The sequence below is a fragment of the Astyanax mexicanus genome, chromosome 25, assembly GCF_023375975.1.
Source record: "Astyanax mexicanus isolate ESR-SI-001 chromosome 25, AstMex3_surface, whole genome shotgun sequence".
Lineage (NCBI taxonomy): Eukaryota > Metazoa > Chordata > Actinopteri > Characiformes > Acestrorhamphidae > Astyanax > Astyanax mexicanus.
Genome location: NC_064432.1, coordinates 9,221,998 through 9,241,928, shown reverse-complemented (window position 1 = coordinate 9,241,928; position 19,931 = coordinate 9,221,998). Strand labels below are relative to the sequence as shown.

The window sequence follows — 19,931 nt, the reverse complement described above, 5'->3', positions numbered from 1 at the left end:
TTTTAAACACCTCAGAGTCACTACTGCACTGAAAATAGTTCATCAACCAGAAACAGATGGACTATTCAGGTCTAAGAAGCAGCTGTTTGAAGAAAATGACGGGAGCCCCTGATTGTAAGACCATTTTTATCGATTAAAGCCACACGTGATTGGTCAAGTATCTCACAAAAGTGATTACACCCCTCACATTTTTGTCATTCTTGTATTATATCTGTTCATGGGACAACACCACAGATATGACATATATATATTATATGATATATAATGTAAATTAGGCAGTGTACAGCTTGTACAGCAGTGTACATTTACTGTTCCCTCAAATAACTTTACACACAGTCATTAATATCTAAACCTTTGGCAGCAAAAGCAACTACTCCACTAATTTAAAACTGACAAATTGTGCCCCATCAGCCATTTCCCTCCCTGGAAACACTTGTTAGTGTTACAATGTCTCAAGTGTGAATGTGGAGAAGTCCTGTTAAATTTGGGCTTTTGGGTACAATTCTCTAATACTGGACACTGGATATTCAGCATGGCACTTTTTTGCCAAAAAAACTTTTGAGGATGTTCTGAAACAGAAACAGATTGAAGATGGGACCAAAATTGAACTTTTGGCCTAAATGCAAAGCGCTAAGTGCAAAATGCTATGTGTGATGGAAAAGGAACACTGCTCAACACACTGAACACACCATCCTTACTGTGAAACATGGTGGTGGCAGCATCATGCTGTGAGGATGCTTATCTTCAGCAGGGACAAGGAAGCTGGTCAGAGTTAATGGGAAGATGAATAGAGCTAAATTTAGAGCAATCCAGGATAAAAGGAGAAGATAGAATATGTTCATTTGTAATTCAACACTAGGTATTTATATAGAGGGGCTGAAAACTTTTGCATTTCAAATGTTTCATTTTTATCTTTTTGATATTTGAAAAAACGTATCATTTTAATTTCACTTCACAATTATGTGTTACTTTGTGTTGGTCTATCATTTAAAATCTCAATAAAATACGTATAAGTTTGTGGCGACAAAATGTGAAGGGGTATGAGTACTTTTGCAAGACACTGTATAAAGCCATGTAAATAAAAAATATTTAATATGATGTATGTTTTTACATTAGTAACTTAATTTTTACACATAATTTGGTAATACATTAATGTAAGTAACAAAACTCGGGAGCGGAAAGAGACGAGCCAAAAGAACTGACTCACTAAAGTCTTTCCAGGAGCTCCCTGATCCCCTGATCCAAGTCTAGGAGAAAATCCCCTATCCTACCATCCATCATACCACCAGGAGCATACCCAGACATTACAATCCAATCTTCTCTCTCTCTCTCTCTCTCTCTCTCTCTCTCTCTCTCTCTCTCTCTCTCTCTCTCACCTGTTCTTCTCTGCTGTTGATGATCACCAGGTCTGCTCCTCTCTCTCTGCAGTCGTTTCTGCTCTCTCTCCAGATCTTCTTCTTAGTAGAGACGTAGTAAAGACTGGAGCTGAAGTAGATCCACACTTCCCTAACTGCTTTATCTATGGATGAAACACAAAAGCAATGTATTATGAGAAAACACCTGTGGTCACTTCTGGGTCACAAATGTTTGATGCTCTTCACAGTAAAACATTTTAACTCTTTTCTCTGGTTTATATGATTACGATTCTGAGAGATGTGAAACAGAGCTGCCAGAAAGAAATGAGACACAAATGTGTGAGTTAACCTGAAAGAACGTATAATTCAGACTTTACAGGTAAGATACAGATTTAATGAAACACTTAAGATTTAAGGCAAATTACTGTATCTGAATATGGAACTGAATGCACTTAGACTGTTTTTATATTTGCACTTCAAGAACACCTTCTAATAGCTCTTTACGAGTACAACACGTTGTGGCTTAAATGTAACTCCATAGTGTAACGATGTGGAATGATTTAGTGGCACAACTCTGTACCAGTTTAACCTCAAACCAGTGTTAGAATGGTGTTCCTAATAAAGTGATTAAAAACTGCAATTAATCACTAACCCAGTTCAGAAAGCCTTCTCTGGAACCCGTCTCTCTCTGCCTGTAACTGGTCTCTCTCTGCAGTCAGGTTGGTGTAACTGGTCTGTAACTGGTCTCTCTCTGCAGTCAGGTTGGTGTAACTGGTCTGTAACTGGTCTCTCTCTGCAGTCAGGTTGGTGTTACTGGTCTGTAACTGGTCTCTCTCTGCAGTCAGGTGGTTGAGCTGGATCCACAGCACTGTGATGGCAGTCAGCAGTAGAACACACAGCAGACCCAGACCCACTGCAGCCAGTCTGTAGCGTCTGCTTCCTGCAGAGCGACTCTCTATGAGGAAACACAGATACAAGAACTTTACTCATAGAAACAGCAAGTATATTGTTATGGGATAGCATTATGTAAATTGATCATGAAGGGTTGCCTCAGGGAACAGCTTGGGAATGCCCACACCTGTATAAGTGGTGAAACTGAACACTGGTCAGTGTGCTCATGACAAGGTGATGTGAATTATGGGAGTTGGAGTGAGGTCTGATGGTAGTGCAGATGAATGGGACATTCCATATCTGAAGCTGTTTACAGACATTTAACATTCCTCAGTCCACAGTGTCACGTGTGTGCAGAGAATACATCATAGACGGCAGTAGGGTTGGCCAGTATCCATTTGATTTATATTGTCATAGCGTATCTCAGATTTTCCATTTTTCCATTTCCATTTTACTAGACCTTTTAATGTGCATGTCTGGGAGGGACTGGTGACCAACACAGTCCAACACATGAGGACGAGAGTAGCTAACCAGGAACCAGGTGTTCGCATCACCCGGTCCAGCCTGAGACTCCTGCTAGCTTCAGAATCTGGGACAAATGGGACAATAGACTCAACCTGCGCTGTTTCAGCCAACAGCTTCCTTGGTCACTGCCCCTAGTGACCAATGACTAAATGGAGGCTGTACTTAGAACATTGGAGCCTCTCCATGTGCAGCACCATTGGCCATTGGCCATCCAAGAGTATGACCCAGGTCTGGCCAGCCCTGCAGTACCCTCAGGTTTTGATGTTGAAAACCGCTGACCCGAATGCCTGCTCAATGCCTTGACTGCACTAGAGGTCTGCACTCCCGCGGGAGTCCCGCGGGACCCGCGGGACCCGTCAGAATATGTTGCGGCGCGGGACAAAACTGAATTGTTATTGGCGGGAGCGGTAATTTAATCAATACAGGCCATGCGGGAGCGGGACCACATTAACATGTGGTCCCGCTCCCGCAAATTGATAAATAGTTAAGAAAATTATAATAATCACGCTATGATTCCCATGCAAGCAACAAAAAAACACAAGAAAAATCTCTCGGAGGATGGACACACACACACACATTTTCAGCATCTCCAGCAGGCGTGTGCAGAGGAGGGGGGGGGGGGGGGGTGTGTGTAATTTAAAGGACGACATTTACTATACTGGTGCAAAATAATAATAATAATAATAATAATAATAATAACAATAATAATAATAACAATAACAATAACATTGTTATTGTTATTATTATTATTGTTATTATTATTATTATTATTATTATTATTATTATTATTATTAATAATAATAATACAAATATTAATTAAACTAATTGAATTTAATTTTATATATTTTTACATTTATTATTTTATATAATATAGATCCACTTCTAATCCACTTCTAGGATTCTTGATGCACCTGATGGCATGTGTTTGGACTGCGAACTGAATTGCTGTTTTAATAAATACATATGTAAATTTGAAGCACTAAATGTAATTAATTCAATTCATATTAGGACTGCGGGACGGGAGCGGCGGGAATGTGTATGTGGCGGGCGGGAGCGGGATTAAAAGAAGTGATTTTTTTGCGGGAGCGGGCGGGAGCGGGACAAAAAGACGCGGGAGCGGGCGGGAGCGGGTTTAAAAAAACAGTCCCGCGCAGACCTCTAGACTGCACCACAACCACTTTTCCACCACCCAACAGCACCTGTGAACAGCCGCATTGCTGCCCCAGGCTGTATGGAAAGGAGGACTGGAACCATCACTCCTTCACCTTCAGCTCTGTCTTTCAGCTCCAGACACCAGGGGACGCCTCATCCATGTCCCTGGTGGGTAAAATCCTAGAAGAGGGGAGTGTCATGGGGCAAGGCGAGAGTGTCATGGGGCAAAGCGAAATAGACTGAATAGCTGAACTGGGCTCATTTATAGGCCGGGACTGTTTTACTTTCTGGTTAAAAAACACTGAAGAGCTATAATGCTCTTTTAAGTTTGTTTGGGTGTGGTGGAGGGCATCTTGTGTGCCTCTCTACTGCTTCCTGATTATCAGATCCACAGGGGTGCACGCCTTTCCCCTTACAGAACAAAATAAATAAAGTGTATGATTTAATAAGTTATCAAGTTCACCTTCCTCACACCAACATTTCACTGGTTTCTGACACAAGAACCCCTATTGGCTGGAATTCTTTCTTTTGTAGGCTTTTCTTAAACATGCAGTGACACTGACACTGTTGTCTGATACACTTGTTCCAGCACCACACACACACACACACACACACACTTACACCACTACTATACATGTGTAACTGCTGTCAAGTACACTTTTATCAGTATGAGATACCTGAGTTTAATGAGAACTTCCCAAGATCCTGTGATTTACTGATATTCTCTACAACACAATACAGTGGTGATCTGATAGCTACAGTGTAGTAATTCTGCTGCTTGTTCTTTATTATCACCAGAAAAACACTTCCTTAAAGAGTAGAGTTTCTACAGAGTACAGCTCAGCCTTTTACTATTATACAACAAATTTAGTTACAGTACCTGCTTGTTGTGTCTTCAGTATCCTCATCATGTTGGCGTCCTCCATCTCAGTGTCGGGGTCGAGGCCTCTAACAGCGTCTGAACTCTCATATATAACCACCGTTATCTCGTCTCGATCTGCTCTGTTCAGCTCCTCAAAGTAGATCAGATCCTCATAAACACTCAGAGACATGTCTAATCTCTAAAAGACTGAAACACTGAATTACTGCGTCTCTGTAGGAACACTACAGCAGTGCTGCACCGCTCGGCTACTTTAACTACAGTAGTGGTTTTAATACAGGAAATGACCACGTACCAAATGCCGTGTTCTTCAGACAGTGTGTTTGGGGTGTGAATGCTGTTCTCACGCTCATGAACAAAGCTGCTTCAGACGCTCATACACTGTTATATTTTTAATAAAATATAATATAATCTGACTATAACTACTTTATTTATGTTTACATGTTTATATTTCCATGCACGGTTCTGAAAGTCCAGTTCATCCATCACTCAACATTTCTAATGAGTGTTTTATCCACTGTTTCTCACACTGATCAGCAGCAGCAGTTTGATTCTCTCTCATAGATGAACTGAAGACATCAACTGTTCCATTCAGAAAACTGAGAGAAACATACTCACTAAACCGAGCTCTAAAAAGAAATCCAGCACTGCTGACTCATATTCAGTGATTGAGTTGCTCTTGGTTTCCTCTAGAGGGCAGTAGAGAAGTGTGTGTGCTGTGGAAAAGCTCAATAGTGCTGCTTCTCTTCTCAGTCAGACCAGTGAAAACAGTTCCAGCTCTACTTTAGCACTCATGCTAAACTGCACTAAAAGCTACAGACACTCTGCTTCACTTTAACTCACATTCAGTGTACAGTTTCTCACACTGAGATTCTCTGAAACTGTATTTTATCTGTATTTTATTAAAGTACTCTCACTATTACTGTGGTGTTATTCTCACACAGCTGCTTATTTCAGATTACAGAGACGAGCTGCACAGCTGTGATAAACACAGACTCTCTTAAAGTGTTTATATTAGCACTGTAAATAATATTAAACTAGAATAATATTAAACTAGACTGTACTATATATATTATACCATATCACACATCAAGTCCAGATTGTAGAGTTTTATATACTGGTCTGAGATAAATCATTAAAGAAATCCACAGTTATGATCAGTATTTGCTCAGAGTTTCATAATCCTGTCAGGATCTTCAGTCAGGATTAGAAACAACTTGATTTTGGGTGTGACGTCATGATAAATCCACTAGAGGGAGCCAATCAGCATCTTAAATGCTGGATCTGAGGCTGATCAGTGATTAACAGTCTGCAGTAAAATTGCAGATTAAAATATTTTATTAATCTTTGTGGTGTCTCTGGACAGATCTGGATAATAAAAATAAAAATTTATTGTAAAAATAATTAACAGTAAAATATTGTGGAATTAAATACAGAGTAGAGGGTGAATAAGTGTTTCTGCCGGTGGAGCCGCCACGATTCTCTGTGTAACAGTGAAAAAAACAGTCTCAGATACGTCTCAGCTCCATCCTCTAACCAGCGCTGTTTACTCAGAAACTGAAAACTTCATAAAGCTTTGTCTCGATCGTTCAGTCTGAGACGCTTCATCTGAAAGAGGGATCTCTGCTCTGCGTCTCTGAAAACCTGTTTATTATTATAATCACACATCCAGCACATGAGCACAGTCACAGTTTGCACAGTTTGGATATTGATGCTCTAATGAAGGCTTACAGAAGCTCCACCCTGAGATAAAGGCTGGGTTTGGGGTTTAGTGAGGACCTGGACCAGTTCAGCTGTAGAGAGACAGAGATACATAACTCTCTGCAGACAGAGATACATAACTCATTTAAACAATAAGGATACTAAAATGGCAAAAGTCATAGGACAGAAATATGTAAACTGATCATGAAGGTGTGCCTCAAGGAAAGGCTTCAGTACGCCCACACTTGTATAAGTTGTGAAGTTGAACACTGGTCAGTGTTCTCATGGCAAGGTGAAATGAATTTATGCGAGTTGGCATGAGGTCTGGTAGTGGTGCAGATGGATGGAAACATCCTTCCATTTCTGTAGCTCTCTATACAGATATTTAACATTCCTCAGTCCACAGTGTCACAAATGTAAATGAAAAGGTCCAATAAAACTGAGTCGGGGGGAGTTTGGAAAGGACAAGAGAAGGATATAACCGGAGAAGGGACCAGTGTGGCATCACATCAATGTCAAATGTTGGGGGCGCAAAAAAGGTGAAAAAATCTATCCTGCGAAAAAATTATTGAAAAAAAAAATTGCCTGTGTAAATTTCTGGTGAACAGCTCGTTCCAGGCGCTAAAGCCGGTCTGACGATCCTGGCGAGTGGCTTGTTCCACTTGCTGAAGCTGGGCTGACAGTGTTTGGCTTTTAGCATAGCTAGCTAACTGTCCTGCTGTCCTTCTTCCTCGCCCTCCTCTGTCTTTGCTTCTAAAACAGGTTATTCGTAGAAGGCAGTGACTCACAAAACCTGAAGATATCAATCAATAGTAATGGCTGAGGAAGTTGACCATGACCCTGCTCCCAAGCTGTCAAAACCACCCCTTTCTACACTTGTGCACAAAAGCTTCACTTGAAATTGTTCAGGTGTGCCTGTCTAATTCCCAAACAACAGAATGCTTAAATCTGCTGTGTTTTTTTGCTTGGGGCACCCACATGCCTAAAACCACCCTGGATAGAGGCTTGGTGGAAAGTGGGCTGTTTAAAAGGCAACAAATGCTGCCCCAAATGCCGACTCAACGCCACTGGCCACATGTGCAACCACTTTTCCTCCACCCAACAGCCTCTGTGAACATGCAGCCAAATTAACGTCCCAGGCTGCACGGGAAAGTGGACCAGGACTAACGAATAGGAACAGGAATAAAGAGAGAACCGCAGACCCACTTCTACACCACTCCACCAGCTAAGCAAAATGAACTGATTAACCCAGCTGGGCACATTTATAAGCTGTGATATTATGCAGATCAGTCAATCAATAATACTACCCCTGCTGACATTCAACCATCTGCATGCCCTGCCTCTATAACCATACATCACCCAGTGCCCGTCACAAACTACCCCTCCCATTTTTAGTCTTTTTCAAATATGAGCTTAGGGCGAAGTCAACTGAACTCAGGGAGGTTAGTTACCCTTTAAATTTGCTTGGGTGTGGTGGAGGGCAACTTTATTCAATAAACGTATGTTTTAGTCTACAGCTTCCTGTTTATCAGGTCCACAGGGGTGCACATCTATCCCCATAAGGTACAAAATAAACAATGCTAATGTATATAATTGAACAAGTTAATAGGGTCCAACTTTCTCACACCCACATTTCACTGGTTTCTGACCTAAGAAGGCCTCTTGGTTGGAAACCTTTCTTTTGTAGGCTTTTCTTAACCAAGCAGTAACACTGGTGTCTGATACACTTGCTCCAGCACCCTGCACACTCTTACACCACTACCATACATAACTGCTGTCAAGTACACTTATCAGTAATCAGTAATTAGTAATGGTACCTGCTTGTTGTGTCTTCAGGATCCTCATTGTGTTGGTGTCCTCCATCTCTGTGTTGGGGTCATGACCTCTAACAGCGTCTGCACTCTCGTAGATATCCACCACCATCTCCACTTTATCTCCTCTGTTCATCTCCTCAGATCCAATCACATCATCATAAACACTCAGAGACATGTCTAATCTCTAAAAGACTGAAACACTGAATTACTGCGTCTCTGTAGAAACACTACAGCAGTGCTGCACCGCTCACCTACTTTAACTACAATAGTGCTGTTAATAAAGGAAGTTTCCAAGTGCCATCAAATATATACAGTTTCTTGTCTGAGCTGAAGGTGTGAAAACAGCAGAGCTCTCATGCTCTTTATTAAAGCTGATCTTAAATCTCTCATACACGACTACATTTATGAGATTACAATATAAACTGAGCATAACTTCTTTATGTATGTTTATGTGTTTATATTTCCATGCACAGTTCTGAACATCCATTTAATCTATTACTTCAACATTTCTAATGAGTGTTTTATCCACTGTTTCTCACACTGATCAGCAGCAGCAGTTTGATTCTCTCTCATAGATGAACTTGTAGACATCAACTGTTCCATTCAGAAAACTGAGAGAAACATATTCACTAAACTGAGCTCTGAAAATCCAGTATTTGCTTAAAGTTTCATAATCCTGTCAGGATCTTCAGTCAGGATTAGAAACAGGTTGAGTTTGGGTGTGACGCCATAATAAATCCACTAGAGGGAACCAATCAGCAGCTTAAATGCTGGATCTGAGACTGTGAGGCTGATCAGTGATTTACAGTCTGCAGTAAAATTACAGATTAAAATATTTTTTAAAAAACTAAAGGAGTAATTTATTGTAAAAATAATTAACAGTAAAATATTGTAGAATTAAATACAGATTAGAGGGTGAATAAGTGTTTCTGCTGGTGGAGCCGCCACGATTCTCTGTGTAACAGTGAGAAAGACACAGTCTCAGATACGTCTCAGCTCCATCCTCTAACCAGCGCTGTTTACTCAGAAACTGAAAACTTCATAAAGCTTTGTCTCGATCGTTCAGTCTGAGACGCTTCATCTGAAAGAGGGTTCTCTGCTCTGCGTCTCTGAAAACCTGTTTATTATTATAATCACACATCCAGCACATGAGCACAGTCACAGTTTGTACAGTTTGGATATTGATGCTCTAATGAAGGTTTTCAGAAGCTCCACCCTGAGATAAAGGCTGGGTTTGGGGTTTAGTGAGGATCTGGACCAGTTCAGCTGCAGAGAGACGGTAGGAGAATGGTTTGTGCTGCTGCTGTGCTGAGTGTGTGGCTCCATGTTAATTAGCTTGTGTATAATTGGATGTTTTTGTAGTTGTTATTGGAAGTTATACAGGTTTTAAGGGTCTGACCTAAAGCAGAGTGTTAAGGAGGGTATTTACATTCAGTCGCTGTATCACCATCAGCAGCCGGAGTCCGAGAGAGGACAATTGTATGTGTTTTCAGCTCAGGTGTCTGTTGGCTGATGTATCAGATCTGGGGATCTGGTGCTTTCTTCTGAGTGTGTTGACTGCCTAGTGATTGGGTATTGGACTTACAAATTGCGAAGAAATTGGAGTAAAATTTGGAATAAATTATTAAGTTCAGTTGCTGTGCACTTACCGAGTGTGTGCATTTGCACGTCTGTGTCAGCAGTTTAAAGGAACTGAATGCATTCATTAGGAGGGATGTCCAAAAACATTTTAACATAATGGGTTGGTTTCCCAAAAAGAGGTTAAGCATATTCTTGTACTACACAAAATTTGTGATTGAGATTTTTCACTAAAAGTAAAAACTGTGTATGACTAAAATTAATCAGAATGAATAACAGTGAAATGAGTCTTTATAGAACACTCCTGTTTTCATCAGATTCTTGTTTTTGTCTTTATTTAATTAAACACTTTTAAAAAGAGAAGTTATTCAGGAGTAACAAAAAGGTAATATTACACACTTCTCACACAATATCTACTCTTTATATTCTCTTTTCACACATCCAAAACAACTGACGATTACAGGGATAGTCATTCCAGTTATTCACAAGATCAGAACTAATGTCATTTGTTACACAGTCCTCATCTCCCTTAATGTTGGGTTGTCCAGGGTACCAGAACCTATCAGAGAGATGGAGAGTATCAGAGTGTTTATCAGAGCAGTGAGGAGTGAGAGTCAGTAACTGCATCATGATCAGAGTTCAGTTCAGGAGTCTCTTACCCAGTGATCAGTTCTGATCCGTCCACCCATTTCCAGACCCCCTCTGTTTCACCGTCACTCAGACCAATCCAAACCAGCTGACCTTTTCTCAATGTGTTAATGAAGTCCTGTTGAAGACATGTCATCATTTGAGCATTTAAAATTATTCTATAAGAACCAGCACTCTTCCACCTGTAGGAAACCTGTGAGATCAACAGCACTTAACTGTGCTCTTCTAACTGTGTTCAATTGTGTTCTTCTAATCATATTCTTCTAACTCAGTTCTTCTGACTGGACTCTTCTTCACTGAATTTGTGTTTTAAACACAGTCCACAGTCCGTCTTATTAGCTGCACTGATCATATAGGACACTGTAGTTCTATAATTACAGACAGTAGTCCCTCTATTTCTCTACATAATTTATTATCCTACTTTCACCCTGTTCTTCAATCTTCACAGAAAGTGGATGAGGCTATGATTTCAGTGGTTGTTTTTATTTTGTTCACAACTAATTAAACAATTTATATCAGTAAAGATTTTTAACTTCTCTTCTCAACCTTTCTTTCATTGAGATCCGGTGCGTGATTTACGTTTTCCCAGTGTTTATGATCAGTGGAGATAAAAAAAATGAACAGAGGGAGTAGAAACAAAAAACTGTCAGAAAATTTAAACAGGACTATGTAGTTTTACAGTGCTTTACAGGTAAATAAACTCTTACTGCTGCGATAAACATTACTAAACAGTTTAATACCTCTCTCTCTCTCTCTCTCTCTCTCTCTCTCTTTCTCACCTGTTCTTCTCTGCTGTTGATGATCACCAGGTCTGATCCTCTCTTTCTGCAGTCGTTTCTGCTCTCACTCCAGATCTTGTACTCACTAGAAATGTAGTAAAGACTGGAGCTGAAGTAGATCCACCCGTCTCTAACTGCTTTATCTATGGATGAAACACAAAAGAAATGCATTATGAGAAAACACCTGTGGTCACTTCTGGGTCACAAGTGTTTGATGCTCTTCACAGTAAAACATTTTAACTCTTTTCTCTGGTTTATATGATTACAATTCTGAGAGATGTGAAACAGAGCTGCCAGAAAGAAATGAGACACAAATGTGTGAGTTAACCTGAAAGAACGTATAATTCAGACTTTACAGGTAAGATACAGATTTAATGGAACATTTTACGGTAGTGATGTACGGTTATGGTTTCAGTGCAAACAACACTGATAAAAGTTTGGAAGACTGGTGATAAAACTGTTAGACTGGTGTTCCTAATAAAGTGATTAAGAAGTGTAAGAATTACTAACCCAGTTCAGAAAACCTTCTCGGGAGATCATCTCTCTCTGCCTGTAACTGGTCTCTCTCTGCAGTCAGTTTGGTGGTTCTGGTCTGTAACTGGTCTCTCTCTGCAGCCAGGTTGGTGGTTCTGGTCTGTAACTGGTCTCTCTCTGCAGCCAGGTTGGTGGTTCTGGTCTGTAACTGGTCTCTCTCTGCAGCCAGGTTGGTGGTTCTGGTCTGTAACTGGTCTCTCTCTGCAGCCAGGTTGGTGGTTCTGGTCTGTAACTGGTCTCTCTCTGCAGTCAGCTTGGTGGTTCTGGTCTGTAACTGGTCTCTCTCTGCAGTCAGCTTGGTGTAACTGGTCTGTAACTGGTCTCTCTCTGCAGCCAGGTTGGTGTAACTGGTCTGTAACTGGTCTCTCTGTGCAGTCAGCTTGGTGTAACTGGTCTGTAACTGGTCTCTCTCTGCAGCCAGGTTGGTGGTTCTGGTCTGTAACTGGTCTCTCTCTGCAGTCAGCTTGGTGTAACTGGTCTGTAACTGGTCTCTCTGTGCAGTCAGCTTGGTGTAACTGGTCTGTAACTGGTCTCTCTCTGCAGTCAGGTTGGGGTTACTGGTCTGTAACTGGTCTCTCTCTGCAGTCAGGTTGGTGTTACTGGTCTGTAACTGGTCTCTCTCTGCAGTCAGGTTGGTGTAACTAGTCTGTAAATGGTCTCTCTCTGCAGTCAGGTGGTTGAACTGGATCCACAGCACTGTGATGGCAGTCAGCAGGAGAACACACAGCAGACCCAGACCCACTGCAGCCAGTCTGTAGCGTCTGCTTCCTGCAGAGCGACTCTCTATGAGGAAACACAGATACAAGAACTTTACTCATAGAAATAATAAATACACTGATATGCCAAAAGTCATGGGATATCATTATATAAATTGATCATGAAGGGTTGCCTCAGGGAACAGCTTGGGAACATCCACACCTGTGTAAGTGGTGAAACTGAACACTGGTCAGTGTGCTCATGGCAAGGTGATGTGAATTGTGGGTTATTTTTACACTAAAGAATGATCAGATACAAAGTTCAGTTTGTTTACAGACTAAGTCAAGTCTGCACACACAGTTAATTTAGTCCTCCAGTAAATGTTAAACCATCAGTCTGATGATTAAAACATGTTTAACACAGAGATTTGGAGGAATTCTCTTAGTTAACATAAGAGGTAACATTCTGTTCACCACAGAACATACTCTCGTCTATCTCTAACTGAAACTCCATTCATAAACTTTTAGACGAGAATGATGGAGAGACTGGACGGACAGAAGTTTTTTTCGGTGGTGTTGGTTCTGAAGCTCGCTTGCTAAGCTAACTTCTAGTACAGATACATTGAGTATCAGACAGATGAGCTCAGTACAGCAGTTTCTGAATTAAACCAAGTATTGATGATAAAGTACTTGACGGACGTCTAAGTTAGTTAATGTTAGCTAACGGGCTAACAGCACAGACTATGTTCCAACTACTACACGTCTAGAAGATGAAGCTTTGACCCTGCACACACAGTCGGTTGTCAGTTAGTTAGATTAAGAGATTGTAGCTATTTTAATAAATATAACAAGGCGTCCTATAGTGTATCTGAATTTCATACAATATCAGTAGTGCAGTAAAAGAGAAGGTGTGTAGTTTGAGAAATGGGACGTAGCTGCCATCTCCTGGTTAAAATATTAATTTATCTGTCCTGTTGTTGAGACGTGGGTCTCTGCAGCTCGGAGTTGTGGGCGTGTCGAAAGGTGGTCGTCTATTGGTCTATTGGAGCTGGCGTGTCAGCGTGGCCGCCATTTTAGAGTCGGCAACCATGCGCCCCCCTGTGGATCTATTTACACTGAGGAAGGAGTTTAATAAACCTATAGACCGTTTCAGATGAATATTCATGAGCGTAGGAAGTGACGTAGCTGTTCCTGGGACACCTCTGTTTAGCGGTAAACAGCGTTCAAAACAGTGGACGTAATTTAATTTAAACCTTCCCTTACACACTGTTCCACAGCCACAATAACTGCTGCAACATGACTGCAAACTTCACCTAATCTGAGAGTCACAAACATTGAAAATCAGGTCATTAAGAAGCAGATTTTCAAATTGTTCTTCAAACAAGTAAACTATGGAGGACCAAAAATTACATAAGTATAAATAAATAAATGCACATATAAATAAATATATAATTAAATAAATGAATAAATAAATAAATGTTGAAATAAAAAAATACATGCATAAATAATTGTATAGGTTAATAAATACATTTCTTAATTATGTATTTATTTATTTATATGTGCATTTATTTATTTCAACATTTATTTATTTATTCATTTATTTATTTACCTATACAATTATTTATTTTTTCATTCATTTATTTTAACATTTCTACATTTATTTATTCATTTATTTCCACATTTCCACATATTTATTCATTTATTTATTTACCTATACAATTATTTATACGTGCATTTATTTATGTATATATTTATTTATTTCAACATTAATATATATTTATTAATTCATTTATTTATTTCTACATTTATTGCATTTATTTATTTATACTTATGTCCTTTTTGGTTCTCCAGAGTAAATACGCGTGCTTTCGTTTTTCACACTGCTAACCTGCCATGCAGTTACAGTGTCCGCTCACAACTTCTCCCTCCTTCTGAGCTACAAACCATGCAGAGTGCGTGTTGGATAGCGTTTGACTTGCTACAACTTCACCATACACTCTAGTGATGCCTTTTCTTCTATAGGAACAAATATTCCCAACTTTTCCACTAAGAAGGTAATTATATGCGTCCAAAGTGCGGTACGCTTTCACTGCCTCTCTGGTGTAAACACACTCCGTTTCAGCAAGGTAGTGATACACATCTGGGTAGGTCACTTCCCTCTTCAATCCTTATCAAAATGATCAGGAGAAGAGGTTTGATCATTAATTATTCATTTCTGACCATAGCGTGTTTGCTCTGTGTTCTGGAGATTTGCGAAATATGCCTTCGTCATTTTGACAGCTGAATATTTGAAAACAGCTCCACCGCAAGCATCGAAGGAACAGACATGTGCAGTAGCTTTGCTAGTGTTTTCCCTCATCGAAACGGTCTATAATAATCACAACTCCACCAAATTTTCACACGTTTTTTTTTTACAAACAGCAGAGATGTAGTAATGATTCAGGATGCTGTGACACATTACAAATACGTGCTTTCATGCTTAAATACTTTATATTATGCTCTTTAACAAAGACAGACATATGGTATGGCATATTAATAAGTGCATAAATTAATAATTAAAGAACATAATATAAAGTATTTCAGCACGTATTTGTAAGGTGTGACAGCGTCCTGAATCATTACTACATCTCTGCTGTTTGTAACAAATGAAACGGTGTGAAAATCAGGTAGAAATTGGTGGAGTTGTGATTATTATAAGTGTATTAATCCTTTTCGGGAGTAAAGTTTTGACACGCCCACTCTATTGCGTACACCACATTTCGACACGCCCATACCCTTCAACACGCCCACCTTTCGACACGCCCACTACTAAGATAACAGGAAACATGGTTCCCCACTATGTATGAATGAGGAATATGAGTAATATTGAACATAGGCTCATAGCAACTACATATCAAATACATAGTTTCAATGTTTTTAATATATTTAAATATTTTTTTAACCGCACCCTGTCATCTGTAAAATGACAGATTCAGTCAGACTCCATGTTTGTTTTGTACATTTCTGTCTCACAGCCAGAAAATACATTCAGACAGTGCAAAGATACATTACCTCAATATATGTTTGTGTGTAAATAGGTCACATTATATGTCATACATATATATAAATATATAAATATATACATATATATATACAATTTTTATAATAATAATAATTATTATTATTATTATTACTTTGTTTTTATTTATTATTATCACCATATATATATTTTTTTATACAGTACAATACATACAATTTAATAAGGGCTAAATGCTACAAACAAAATACCTCGTTGGCTGCTTGTTGAGAAAAGAGGTTCTTGAGTCTTTGAGAACTTTTGGAAAGTCACCCTTTACACAGTATTTTAAACACAAAAAACAATGAATTTACAGTATATTAAATTAATGCAATTTTAATCTAACATTAAAAACTGAGCATCTTATTTATTAATTATTTACTTAATGAAAATAAATTGATTATGAAATGAAATAAAATGTGCTTTATGCATGAACATCAGCAGTTACACTAGCAGTGACACTGGTGTCTGATACACTTGTTCCAGCACCACACACACACACACTCTTACACCACTACCATACATGTGTCACTGCTGTCAAGTACACTTAACAGTAACCAGTACTTAGTAATGGTACCTGCTTGTTGTGTCTTCAGGATCCTCATTGTGCTGGTGTCCTCCATCTCTGTGTTGGGGTCATGACCTCTAACAGCGTCTGCACTCTCGTAGATATCCTCCACCATCTCCACTGTATCTCCTCTGTTCATCTCCTCAGATCCAATCACATCATCATAAACACTCAGAGACATGTCTAATCTCTAAAAGACTGAAACACTGAATTACTGCGTCTCTGTAGGAACACTACAGCAGTGCTGCACCGGTCGCCTACTTTAACTACAACAGTGGTTTTAATAAAGGAAGTGCCCAAGTGCCATCAAATATATACAGTTTCCTGTCTGAGCTGAAGGTGAAGCTGATCTTAATCTCTCATACACTACTACATTTATGAGATTACAATATAATCTGAATAAAATTTATTTATGTATGTTTACATGTGTTTATATTTCCATGCATGGTTCTGAACATCCAGGTGACTGGAATGGAAAAAACTGGAGGCAATAAGAGGTTCCGTCCCAAGGCTATTAAAGCAGCCCAGGTCAGCAGAGCTTTCCCTATGGTGGAGTTGGCAGGAACTGAAGGACCTCTGCTGGTCAATCGGTACTGGACTGATAATGACATTATGGATGCAGCCTCTGGCCTATCTGACCCCCAACAATTTGGAGAAAGAAAGTTTAGAGAACTTGAGGACTTTATGTCATGTCGCCCAACCTTGAACGAAATGCGGGCAGACATGTTGGATTACACCATGTTGACGATGGTAGAGCAAGGAGGGGTCAAGGCAGTGGCAGAGGCACTGGGAGAGATAGATTTGCTGGCAATTGGCCAGCTTCCCAGCCAAGCCAGCAGCAGCAACAAGTCTTCGAAGAAGGAGAAGACTGGACTAACCGATGCTACACCTGTGGAAAATATGAACATTTTGCTTGGAACTGCCAAGATCAGGCCCAGGGCTCCGGAAAGACAACCGACCAGTATGTCAAATGATCTCCCTGGCCAGAAGTAGATGCACCGTCCCATGGAAGGACCTTGGTCCATGGGCTTAACGGGTGGCCAGGGCTAAAGATTGGGTGAACACGGAGTGCCCTGACATGCAGTACAGGGCCTCCACCAGAACATGGAGGCACCCCTTTAATTACCATTTGAGGGCAGAGCCCACTGTGGAGCTTTTTTGGCCAGCTCCACTCGTGCAGGCAGTCTCACTCACAGAAGAAGAGGAACAAGAACTAGTTTCACTTCCTCCTCAGCGGTGGGCCACTAGTAAGCATGATGTGGGTCTAATAAAAGATTGTGAACCAGTGTCCATTTCACCAAAGTCTTCCTATAGGACTAGACAAGCTCAATATACTTTACAACTTGAGCAATCGAAGGCATTGGACCCGTGTTTCAAGCTCTCCTTGAGGCAGGGGTCATAGTGCCATGCCCAGATTCACCAATCCGAACACCAATCTTCCCAGTAATAAAACCCGGCTATCAAAGGCTTATGCACCTGGAATCTATAATCTCACTCAAAATTTTTGTTCATCCTGCATGATTTGTGCCCAAAACACACACAGACAGACCAAACCACCGTCTGACACACCAGTGGGACACCCCCCACCCACAGAACCAGTTCAACACTGGCAGATAGACTTCAAAGAGCTTAAACCAGCTGATAGGAAAAAGGTTTCTCTTGGTCTACATATGTATGTTCAGCAAATGGGTTAAAGCTTTCCCTACAGGTACACAGGATGGAGTAGCAGTAGCCAAGCTGTTCCTACAGGAAACTATCCCGATATGGGGGCTGCCTTAACGAATCTCAAGCTAAATTGGCACAACAAACTGGGTTAAATTGGGTTAAGGTATTACCTCTGGTTTTGAAGTAGAGCAGGACCAAAATCCAAGCCAGAACCCATGCCTGAGCGCTCTTGAGATTGTTTTTGGCAGACCACCAAACGTAGGGATAGGGCCCCCGCCCCTCGATAATCACCTTCTTGATCACCCACTTGCACCCACCGACAAACTCTCTTTTGTGTCTAAACAGGTGGAAGCAGCACTTCCGGAAGCAGCACTTCCGGAAGCAGCCGACCAGGCTTTCCACGAGATCCCGCCAGGGGAGCTGGGTGCTGGTGAAGGACCACACCAAGTCCTCCTAACCACCCACACGGCGGTAAAAGACAAAGGGAAGAGGCACTTGCGTTCACCACACACTCCAAGCGACCTAGTATAGGGACCACACTCGTTTAAGGTATCCTCAAGCCTGACAGGTGTAGGACGAGTGCGATAGGGTGTGCTCGCACTCCAAATACCGAAGGGTCAAGAAAAGGCTAAGGTTACCTGCCCCGAGGTGTGGAAACCAGGGATTCTAGGCGAGTCTGTATGGCCTGGATCACACCCTAAGAAACAGCTCCAGCATGCGGATCATCATACTTCGTGCCCCCCTGGGTTCCTCGCTAGGAGCCTGGGAGGCCGCTGAAATGCAAGGTGACAGTGGCGACGGCAAACACCGTCCACCCAGACAGACACTGCTTGGTGTCTCATTCATTGCTATCCCATGGATTCCATTCCACACCACCCCCCCAGATAACACCACAGCTGTTCTACTGATATAGAATAGGTCAGACTGTGAATTGAATCTGGGGATAGAACATATGTTGAATTTTTCCCAAGAATATTTGCTAACAGGACAGCTGCCCCAATGGAATAGAAGCTTTCAAGCCTCTAAGCCCCATCGCCCGGATTGTGACCCATCGGGACCCAGGTTTAATCCAAAGTTAAGCAATATGTATTTAACTGTAGTTTCTCCATCAGGATCTACTATGTGCTTGGTTCCTTGTATTTTTAACTGCATTTCGGCAATACTTACACGTTCATTCACTGCTCAGTACCAGCTGTTACAGGTGAATTAAGAAGATAACAGCTTCCTCTCTGTGGAAAGAAGAAGTGAGAGTAGTGGCAGACAGCCTAGACCCTTTTCTTAGACAGGAAAACAGTTGTTGTTGAACTCAAACTATGTGTTGCGGTAGAAATAGTAAATGTGTTAAGTGCAATTGCCATATAAGGGAAGTCTATGATATATCTCTGAATGCTGATTCATGTTTGTAACCATGAAAGGATGCTGAGGGAAGATATAAAAAAACTGCTACTCAGCTCATAGAGCTCTGAGCTAGGAATCACAGACCTTTGTATCTCTGTGTATCTAACTCTCAATAAAGCTTGTTACTCATTTCGACATACGACTCAGAGGTTTGATTTTATTCTGTCTATCACCAATTTCCACCACAATTGTAAATAATATTAAACTAGAGTTATATACATACTGTACTATATATACTATATAGAGTTTTATATACTGGTCTGAGCTAGGGTGACCAGATGTCCTCTTTTCCCGGACATGTCCTACTTTTGAGACCTACAAAAATGTTCCGGGGGGGGGATTTCAAAATCGTCCGGGATTTTGTTTGACTGCCCACTGTACAGTGCATTGTGATTAGAATTGCCACGCCATTCCATTCCACTCCATTCCAGGTTTCTCTGTATCGCAAATTAGTCACGCCCTTCTCCTCAAATCTGTCTACTTTGCATTGTGTGTGTGAAGAAGAAAGCGTGGGCTTGCCATTCTACCCCCTAGTGTTTACAAGCGAAAGTACGTGTGTGTCCAATGGTTCTACACCTTTTCTCTGGGTGGTACTTTCAGTGTTGAGCATCAGACCAAGAGAGCAGGCTTGTGACAGAGAAACCGAGGGACTGAGCAGGAATGTGTAGCACATAAACAGGTAGTAACGTTAGT

General features: G+C 40.8%; 2 protein-coding genes across 2 annotated transcripts in view; both read right to left on the bottom strand.

Annotated features, from left to right (window-relative positions):
- LOC125787602 (CD209 antigen-like) overlaps nucleotides 1–8,547 on the bottom strand; it is a 42,945-nt gene extending 34,398 nt beyond the window's left edge. The window contains exons 1-2 of the mRNA XM_049472020.1: nucleotides 8,322–8,547; nucleotides 2,048–2,310 (exon numbers count right to left, since the gene is read on the bottom strand). Coding sequence (XP_049327977.1) covers nucleotides 2,048–2,310; nucleotides 8,322–8,493 — 435 coding nt within the window. The 5' untranslated portion in view covers nucleotides 8,494–8,547. The remainder of the gene's footprint in view (nucleotides 1–2,047; nucleotides 2,311–8,321) is intronic.
- Nucleotides 8,548–10,316: 1,769 nt separating this feature from the next.
- LOC125787601 (CD209 antigen-like) lies at nucleotides 10,317–16,356 on the bottom strand. Its single transcript, XM_049472019.1, has 6 exons — nucleotides 16,185–16,356; nucleotides 14,635–14,719; nucleotides 11,834–12,621; nucleotides 11,324–11,466; nucleotides 10,556–10,662; nucleotides 10,317–10,455 (listed from the first exon to the last, which is right to left on the bottom strand). Exons 1-6 carry the CDS (start codon nucleotides 16,354–16,356, stop codon nucleotides 10,317–10,319), a joined length of 1,434 nt encoding a protein of 477 aa, XP_049327976.1.
- Between the last annotated feature and the right edge of the window lie 3,575 nt (nucleotides 16,357–19,931).

Bases quoted from the DNA above. Each gene is read 5' to 3' on its own strand.
- LOC125787601 (XM_049472019.1), bottom strand. From the start codon at position 16,356: ATGTCTCTGAGTGTTTATGATGATGTGATTGGATCTGAGGAGATGAAC. The intron at 14,720-16,184 runs GTACCATTACTA...CATTTTGATAAG, and splicing joins CCTGAAGACACAACAAGCAG to GATTGAAGAGGGAAGTGACC. The intron at 12,622-14,634 runs GTACCGCACTTT...CTCTGCAGGAAG, and splicing joins ACCAGAGAGGCAGTGAAAGC to CAGACGCTACAGACTGGCTG.